This window comes from Triticum aestivum, chromosome 7D (genome assembly GCF_018294505.1).
Source record: "Triticum aestivum cultivar Chinese Spring chromosome 7D, IWGSC CS RefSeq v2.1, whole genome shotgun sequence".
In the NCBI taxonomy this organism is placed as follows: domain Eukaryota; kingdom Viridiplantae; phylum Streptophyta; class Magnoliopsida; order Poales; family Poaceae; genus Triticum; species Triticum aestivum.
In genome coordinates, this window is record NC_057814.1 from 198,972,398 (window position 1) to 198,982,281 (window position 9,884).

The 9,884-nt window shown below is 46.8% G+C and overlaps 1 protein-coding gene across 1 annotated transcript; it reads left to right on the top strand.

Moving 5' to 3' along the window:
* Positions 1-5,107: 5,107 nt before the first annotated feature.
* Positions 5,108-5,926, top strand: LOC123167552 (oleosin 16.4 kDa-like). Its single transcript, XM_044585388.1, has one exon. The coding sequence runs from the start codon at positions 5,219-5,221 to the stop codon at positions 5,756-5,758; it is 540 nt and encodes a 179-aa protein (XP_044441323.1). The 5' UTR covers positions 5,108-5,218; the 3' UTR covers positions 5,759-5,926.
* The last annotated feature ends 3,958 nt before the right edge of the window (positions 5,927-9,884 follow it).

The following is a 9,884-nucleotide window of genomic DNA, read 5'->3' on the forward strand; positions in this document are numbered from 1 at the left end:
ATGAGGATAATCCTCAGATCACGGATCCAATCCGCATCTTTGCTACTAACATCTTTCAACATAATTTTTCTCTAGGAACATATCAAAAATAAACACAGGGAAGCAACAACGCGAGCTATTGATCTATAACATAATTTGCAAAATACTATCAGGACTAAGTTCATGATAAATTTAAGTTCAATTAATCATATTACTTAAGAACTCCCACTTAGATAGACATCCCTCTAATCATCTAAGTGATTACGTGATCCAAATCAACTAAACCATGTCCGATTAACACGTGAGATGGAGTAGTTTCAATGGTGAACATCACTATGTTGATCATATCTACTATATGATTCACGCTCGACCTTTCGGTCTCTGTGTTCCGAGGCCATATCTGTATATGCTAGGCTCGTCAAGTTTAACCTGAGTATTCCGCGTGTGCAACTGTTTTGCACCCGTTGTATTTGAACGTAGAGCCTATCACACCCGATCATCACGTGGTGTCTCAGCACGAAGAACTTTCGCAACGGTGCATACTCAGGGAGAACACTTATACTTTGATAATTTAGTGAAGGATCATCTTATAATGCTACCGTCAAACAAAGCAAGATAAGATGCATAAAGGATTAACATCACATGCAATCAATATAAGTGATATGATATGGCCATCATCATCTTGTGCTTGTGATCTCCATCTCCGAAGCACCGTGCTTGTGATCTCCATCTCCGAAGCACCATCATGATCACCATCGTCACCGGCGCGACACCTTGATCTCCATCGTAGCATCGTTGTCGTCTCGTCAATCTTATGCTTCTACGACTATCGCTACCGCTTAGTGATAAAGTAAAGCATTACATGGCGATGGCAATGCATACAATAAAACGACAACCATATGGCTCCTGCCAGTTGCCGATAACTCGGTTACAAAACATGATCATCTCATACAACAAATTATATCACATCATGTCTTGACCATATCACATCACAACATGCTCTGCAAAAACAAGTTAGACGTCCTCTACTTTGTTGTTGCAAGTTTTACGTGGCTGCTACGGGCTTAGCAAGAACCGTTCTTACCTACGCATCAAAACCACAACGATAGTTTGTCAAGTTGGTGCTGTTTTAACCTTCGAAGGACCGGGCGTAGCCACACTCGGTTCAACTAAAGTGAGAGAGACAGACACCTGCCAGTCACCTTTAAGCAACGAGTGCTCGCAACGGTGAAACCAGTCTCGCGTAAGCGTACGCGTAATGTCGGTCCGGGCCGCTTCATCTCACAATACCGCTGAACCAAAGTATGACATGCTGGTAAGCAGTATGACTTATATCGCCCACAACTCACTTGTGTTCTACTCGTGCATAGCATCAACGCATAAAACCAGGCTCTGATACCACTGTTGGGGAACGTAGTAATTTCAAAAAATTTCCTACGCACACGCAAGATCATGGTGATGCATAGCAACGAGAGGGGAGAGTGTTGTCCACATACCCTCGTAGACCGACAGCGGAAGCGTTATCACAACGCGGTTGATGTAGTCGTACGTCTTCACGATCCGACCGATCAAGTACCGAACGCACGGCACCTCCGAGTTCTACACACGTTCAGCTCGATGACGTCCCTCGAACTCTGATCCAGCCGAGTGTTGAGGGAGAGTTTCGTCAGCACGACGGCGTGGTGACGATGATGATGTTCCACCGACGCAGGGCTTCGCCTAAACTCCGCAACGGTATTATCGAGGTGTAATATGGTGGAGGGTGGCACCGCACACGGCTAAGAGATCTCAAGGATCAATTGTTGTGTCTCTGGGGTGCCCCCTGCCCCCGTATATAAAGGAGCAAGGGGGAGGCAGCCGGCCAAGAGGAGAGGCGCGCCATAGGGGGGAGTCCTACTCCCACCGGGAGTAGGACTCCTCCTTTCCTTGTGGGAGTGGGAGAAGGGAAGGGGGAAGGAGAAAGAAGGAAGGGTGCGCCCCCTTCCCTAGTCCAATTCGGACCAGACCATGGGGAGGGGTGCGGCCACCTTTTGAGGCCTTTCTTTCCTTTCCCGTATGGCCCATTAAGGCCCAATACGAATTCCCGTAACTCTCCGGTACTCCAAAAAATACCCGAATCACTCGGAACCTTTCCGAAGTCCGAATATAGTCGTCCAATATATCGATTTTTACGTCTCGACCATTTCGAGACTCCTCGTCATATCCCCGATCTCATCCGGGACTCCGAACTCCTTCGGTACATCAAAACTCAATAAAACTGTCATCGTAACGTTAAGCGTGCGGACCCTACGGGTTCGAGAACTATGTAGACATGACCGAGACACGTCTCCGGTCAATAACCAATAGCGGGACCTGGATGCCCATATTGGCTTCCACATATTCTACGAAGATCTTTATCGGTCAGACCGCATAACAACATACGTTGTCCCATTTGTCACCGGTATGTTATTTGCCCGAGATTTGATCGTCGGTATCTCGATACCTAGTTCAATCTCGTTACCGGCAAGTCTCTTTACTCGTTCCGTAACACATCATCCCGCAACTAACTCATTAGTCACAATGCTTGCAAGGCTTATAGTGATGTGCATTACCGAGTGGGCCCAGAGATACCTCTCCGACAATTGGAGTGACAAATCCTAATCTCGAAATACGCCAACCCAACAAGTACCTTTGGAGACACCTGTAGAGCACCTTTATAATCACCCATTTACGTTGTGACGTTTGGTAGCACACAAAGTGTTCCTCCGGTAAACGGGAGTTGCATAATCTCATAGTCATAGGAACATGTATAAGTCATGAAGAAAGCAATAGCAACATACTAAACGATCGGGTGCTAAGCTAACGGAATGGGTCAAGTCAATCACGTCATTCTCCTAATGAGGTGATCCCGTTAATCAAATGACAACTCATGTCTATGGCTAGGAAACATAACCATCTTTGATCAACGAGCTAGTCAAGTAGAGGCATACTAGTGACACTCTGTTTGTCTATGTATTCACACATGTATTATGTTTCCGGTTAATACAATTCTAGCATGAATAATAAACATTTATCATGATATAAGGAAATATATAATACTTTATTATTGCCTCTAGGGCATATTTCCTTCAAAAACTCCCCTCTTTTTTCTCAAAAAAATTCAATGACTACTAAGCTAGTGCCAATTGCTCCCAATATATTCATGTCACCGCGAGCTACCGGTGGTGCCGAGCACCGCTGGTCGCCCTGCCGCCTGACCGGGAAAGGCAGGTAGCACGTAGCTGCAGCGGAGCTGCAGCTGCCGACCCTTGCCACCGGCGATGCCATGGAGGAGTAGCTCCCACCCCGGTCCATTTGCGAGCGGTGAAAAGCGATGCGGAGCGCGAGCTCCTCCTCGTTCCGTCCTTTGCCCAGTCGATCTCGTCGGAGCCGCTCTTGAATCTGCTTTTGGCCATGGCGAAGGGGACAGTAGAGATTGGGGAGAGGAAGGGGAGGATATGGGAGAGGAGTGAAGAGGTCGAGAGGACTCAAGCTAGTGGGGTTTGACTAGGGTTCCAGCGAGCGGCTGAGATTCTGCTTAGGAACAGTGGGGGTGTGGGCCATACTGGACCGGTCCGGCGTGACAGTGGTGTCCGGGTCTCCTCATGTCCTCCTGACATATGGGCTCAGGATGAGGGTTGTCGGATAGCACAGATATTGGGGTTGCATTAAAAAACTCAGTTGATTCTTTTTTTTCGTTCGCGCAGCCCGTTGGGGCGAGGAGTCGAACTCGCGTCGCCCGCGAAGGCGAGCCTTCTTCGAGCTTAGCTGACCAACACAACTGTAGCGCACTTGTGCTTTCATTACCGCTAACATCAGATGAAGTAGTATGGCCACGTTATTTAATTATCACTTTTGTTTATTTATTTATTTTTTAAATCCTGAATTTAATAACATTCATCGATTTTGAGACAAAAGTTCACAAACTTCAAAAAAAAAAATTATCAGTTTGGAGAAATAGTTCATCATTTTTTAATATAAAGTTCATAAACTTAAAAAAGTTCACCGATTTTGGAAAGAATTATGAAAAAGTTCATCGTTTCCGAAAGAAGTTCATCGGTTTTGAAAAAAGTTCGTCGGTTATGAAAAAAGTTCACCGGTTTCGAAAAAGTTCACAAATTTGACAAGAAAAATTCATCAATCTTGAAAAAAGTTCATCGGATTTGGAAAATGTTTATCAAAATTTTAAAAAGTTCTTCGATTTGAAAAAAATTCATCGAGTTTGAAAAAAGTTCATCGAGTTTGAAAAATAGTTCACCGATTTTAAAGAAAGTTCACAAATTTGAAGGAACAATTCATCAATCTTGAAAAAAGTTCATCGAATTTGGAAAATATGTTTATCAAAATTTTAAAAATTTCATCAATTTTTAAAAATGTGGGTGGATTTAAACAAAAACATCGAACGAGGAAGAATAAAAAATAAAAAATAAAACAGAAAAACAAAGATAGAAAGCAGAAAAAACTAAAAACTAAAAAAGAAAAAGGAAAAGAAAATAGGATAAGTAGAACAAGTGATGGAGCTTAGCGCATCCAGGTCCTGTGGGGGGTGGTTACCACTATGCGCCCTGAACCAGTGAATTTTTGCGCTTTGAATACGCTAGGGAAAGAGTTAAATGGGCTGAGCCCAGCAAAAGCGCCTGCAGGGGGCGGTTTGTGGAAAAACGAAGAAACCGGCGGCTGCAGCGCCAAATAGGTTTGGCCGTTGGTGCGTTTGGGACCGAAAAGGCGCCCGGTTGTAGACGCTTTCAGGCCGGTCAGCACAAATTTTTTTTTATAAACTGATGCGGGCAATTTACTTGGCAGCAATATTTGCTGGCGGTCCAAAACGGGCACTCTAGACGAGGAAAAACACTGCAGAAACCACTTGAACCAGTAGCTAGAACCATCGCATAGAGCTCCCCGCAAGAAACAGCAAAGGCTGCGCGACCCGCGGACGCAACAACTCCAGAACACGCAGGACGTGCCCGGACGGAAGGTAGGCTGGGACGAGGGAGTACATGTCACGCCATGGCGCCGTTCTCTCGCATGCAGCTCAGGTGTCCGCCGCATCGCCACGCGCCCAGCCCACGTGTCGCCTCGCCCCCACGCGCAACGCTCTTCTCTATATAGCCAGAGCCAGAGGCACCGCACCGAGTTCGCCGTTACACCGCCTCTGCTCGTGCTCGCCAGACCAAGGCCTTATCGTCTTCTTCCTCGACCTCCTCCACCGCCTGAGCTCGCCATGGCCACGACGGCGTCGGCGCGCGCACATCAGCAGCACGGGGGGAAGCAGCAGCAGTACCAGCCGCTGCGGCGCATTGAGGGGCTGAGCCTGAGGTCCGCGCTCCGCAGCGACCCGCGCGTCCCCGCGCTGGCCGCGGCCGCGCTCCTCGTCCCTCTCGGCGCCGCGCTGCTGGGCCTCTCGGGCCTCTTCCTGCTGGCCACGCTCGCCGGCGTCGCGCTCGCGGCGCCTCTCGTCCTGCTCTTCAGTCCGGTGCTCGTGCCCGCTGCGCTGGGCGCCGTGCTCGCCATCGCGGGGCTCGCCGCCACCGGCGCGCTCGCGGTCTCGGGGCTCTCGGCGCTCGTCTGGGTCGTGGGGTACGTCCAGAGGGGCCTCGCGCAGGGCGACTCCGGCCGGGTGGGCGGGATGGTGGTGCAGCCGTTGGACAGCGGGAAGCGGCACGGCAGACAGGGGGCGCCGGCCTTCGTCGGGCACAGAGTCGGGGACGAGGCCGGGGACGCTCTGGGCACCACCAAAGCGCGGGACGTCGCCAGCACCTAGCTAGAGCAGCACGGGTGAACGTATGGACTTGCGCGTCGTGCGTATGCGTTTGATTTGTCGGAGATATGATGTATGTACGCGTTTCCATAGTTTCATACTACTCTAGTTTGATCTGCGAGATGTAGAATAAAGAATATCTCTACTCTTAATGGACGAGTTGGTTGAATAGTCCCACCACTTTCGTTTGGTTTATTTTCGTCTGGTTTTTTTTCGTCCCACCTCCCGCCACCCCTCTCACGTTATTTTCTTCTTCTTAGCACTTAAAACCGAATCACGTCTGACACTCCTTTCATTTATTCGTGCTTGCTTTAACCTGATTCAATTCAATCATGTAAATATCTCATTTGACACTCCTTTCATTTATTCGTGGTGCTTTGGCCGGTGTCAATTCAATAATGTAAATATTTTGTAATTAAGAATTCAAAAATAATACTATATATGAGATCACCTTCCAAATAGATCACTCCCCTCTTCGATTTATTTCTCCCACCGATCCCCTCCCATACTTGGCTCCATTAGGAAAAAACACAACCGTCGAAGCCACACCCTCACGTAATCACGTATCACAATGTGAAAATTATTTATATTGTTTTCCTATTTAAATGTATTTTGTCTACTCTAAAGGAGAGTTGGTAGGCCGGGTACCCACGGGTTTTTTTTTCTCACATCCCACCACTCCCTTCCATTCGATTTTTTCCCTCTCATTAGAAAACCAAACTCCCCTAAAAACTTTAGGCCACCACTTCTTTAATATTTACTCTAGAAAAGAATGACGCGTTGATTTGGGCCAAAAGAAATTACTCCATTTCATCTTGATTTGGCTATAAAAAATAAAGAATCGTCTTGATTAGGTTTCCAAAATCAAGGACACGGATTGATTTGGCTATAAAAATAAAAAAATACCTTGATTAGACTTCCAAAAACAAGAACGACCTTTGATTTGCCTTAAAAAAGGAGACGCCTATGACCACGCGGCCCTCGAAAGGAAAAAAACCCACGCCGCCACTCCTCTCCATGGCGAGATCATTTGTCTAGGATTATATACATCGCCGCTGCCGCTGCCGTCAATCTCCAAGGACGTCGCCGATCGCCGACGTCGTCGCGGATCAGCAGGACACTGCCATCGCGGATCAGGAGGACACCGCCGTCGCAGATCACCAGGGCGCCGCCGTCGCGGATCCCCAAGAGGCGGCGGATCCCTAGGGCGTCACGGCTGCGGTATTTTCCTGTTCGAGTTTGCTCTTTTAGAGGTACGTAGTCTGTGACATCAACATCCCGCGGCTGCCCACATCGACCGTCGTCGCCAACGCGCGCCGGCTACACCCCATGCCAGCATCCATTGAGGTCTGGGGCAAGGTCCGTTCGTAGCCACCGTGCCTTGGCTCTGCCTGCGTCGCCCTAGGGAGTGGAGGCACAGTGAGCGGATTGTACAAGATAATACGTCGCCCTAGGTACGTCCCAAGCTAGCTTATTACATCGGGTATGCACGTACATGATGACACATGTTGATCAATTTGATGGCTGAAAAGTAACATGTCACTGGAAGTTCTACAATTAGGTATGTTTACAACTGGGAAACTACTCTTCTTTGAGAATTATTTTAGTATATTACCCTCGGTCCTATATTGTTCACAAGATTTGAATTGATCACAGCAACGATGACCTTAGTAACGTTCCTTTCCCTTATTTTTAGTCTGTGAAGCATATGTGGAAATATATACATAACTCCTTTGCACACACTTAAATAATCATGTATTATATATTGTTTGGATTTGGATTCCACAGTAAGTAATGTAGTATTTAGTCATGCATATTTCTACATGTTACTATTATGTGCAGGACGTCTATATTGTTGCATGAAGGAAACAAAATTTCCATATGGATGGCACTTATTTCTTCAAATACCTATACTGAATGTGCCATACTGCAACCTCTCATTTACACAGCCATGTCATGTCCTTTGTTTAATTGCACTAGACTTTTGGTGCTATGTTGGACATGACAGGTTTTGTTGCTTAAACAGATATACTAACAGGAATACGCATCAGGTATGTAAACTGAATTTCAGTCTGAGTCATGCTAAATCGACAGTAGGCTTTGAAAATTATGAGGACAGTGTGCCTATAGTCTGTACCTAACTGAAACCATGCATGTTAGGATCATAGGAGGAATGGCTTTAAGCTCTTTATCTTTCTTTTCCACAATGTCCGTTCTGTGTTTTCCATAGTTATTGATGATTTTTTTAAGGCCAGTGATTTGTTCCAGCACAACTTTACATGCAGGACCTTTGGTTTTGTCATGTATCGGTTACTTGTGAACTGCAAAACCGTTATATGTACGATATAATTTTGAATGGGGAATATAGTTCCTAACTATCTGAATATTTCTTTTTGTACAATTGATGAATCATTTCCTGTTTGTTCTGCAGAAATCTGTACATAGCTTCAAGTCGAAGGGGCACAATCTTACTCACATAGGACAAAAAGGAGTTTTTTTGCCCACGTCCAGGTTGTGGTAAGGTAGGGATTCACTAAGTTTCTATTGCATGACAACCTTTTTGCTTCTAATTTTCAACATCAGGATGAGTCTATAGTTGTAGTGTTCTCCTATCTAATGACGCTATCTATTCTACCCTACCTACTATGTTTCACTAATTTGATTATATGAGCAGGCATGCCAATTCTACATAACTCAAGATGTTTTGCTGATTTCATTACATAAACTTAATGAAACTTCCTCTAATGGGATATTGAAATTCCAAACTTCTGATAGACCTGTTTATTGATAGATATTTTTTAAGAATCACGATGTGATATTTACCTGTCATTTGTTTCAATTATCTTTGTTGCGGTTCAACAACCTTGAAGACGGCTACCTCTCCTTCCTCAAGACTGGCTGTCGTACGACATCGCTGGAATAAGAGGATCAAAGTTGAAGACTCGTCAGCTACCGCACTGAGCGAGGGTGCTGGAGAAGAAGTGACCAGTGCTCCCACAAATTCAGCGGCTCGCCTTGTTCGAGATGGACGATATGGTCTTGATCCAGGATGGTGGCATGCAGGCAAGGTGGCTCTGGAGATTGAGGGGACAGCCTTACTTTGCCCGGATTTCAAAGATGGGGAACATGGTGATGTCAGTAGGAATTGGAGGGAGGATACGAGAGGATAGGGGCCCTGTCAGTGATGGACGAGATGCTCTTGATCCGGAGAAAGACGTGTTTGCTGCTCTGTGTTTGTGCTTGATGTGTTTGCAGAGGTAGGTGAGTTTGCACCCTCACTACAATAGTGTATTGTTCCTGACCCTAGATTAAACTATTGTGGAAATTTTATGCAAGGGGGTAACAACATGGAATTGAACTGAAACTGGAGAATAAGTAATGAGTTAGTGTGAATGTGTGTAACACCCCGGATGTAACTTGCCATATTTGTAACTCCGACTCTTGCCATTTTTGGCTATGTGTTATGATATTTCCTCCGTGGTCGGGTTTTGTTTTTCGTTTTGCATTTTGTTCATGTCATGCATCCCATATCATGTCATCATGTGCATCTCATTTGCATACGTGTTCGTCTCATGCATCCAAGCATTTTCCCCGTTGTCCGTTTTGCAATCCGGCACTCCCACCTCCTCCGGCGCACCCCTCTTGTTTCTTTTCGTGAGCGGGTGTTAAACGTTCTCGGAATGTACCGAGTCTTGCCAAGTGGCCTTGGTATACCACCGGTAGACCACCTGTCAAGTTTCGTGTCATTTGGAGGTCGTTTGATACTCCAACGGTTAACCGGGTAACCACAAAGTCCTTTTGTGTGTTGCAGCAAAACCCCTCCTTCAAACAGCCCAAACCCCTCTCAGTCACTTCCATGCTCTAGGTTGTTCGATCACGATCGTGTGGGCGAAAATCGCACTCCGTTTGGAGTCTCCTAGCCCCCTATGCCTATATATACACCTTCCCTTCCGAAATATTCGCGGTGCAAAAGCCATAGCAAATCTCCCCGCCGCCACCGGACGTGTCCACCGCCGTCGGACGAAAACCCGCCGCCGCGCCCCGCCCACTCACAGCGTGCCACATCAGCGCCGTACGCCGCGCTACCGCGCGAGGCCCGCGTCGGCCCCCCGCGGCCCACATCGCCTTC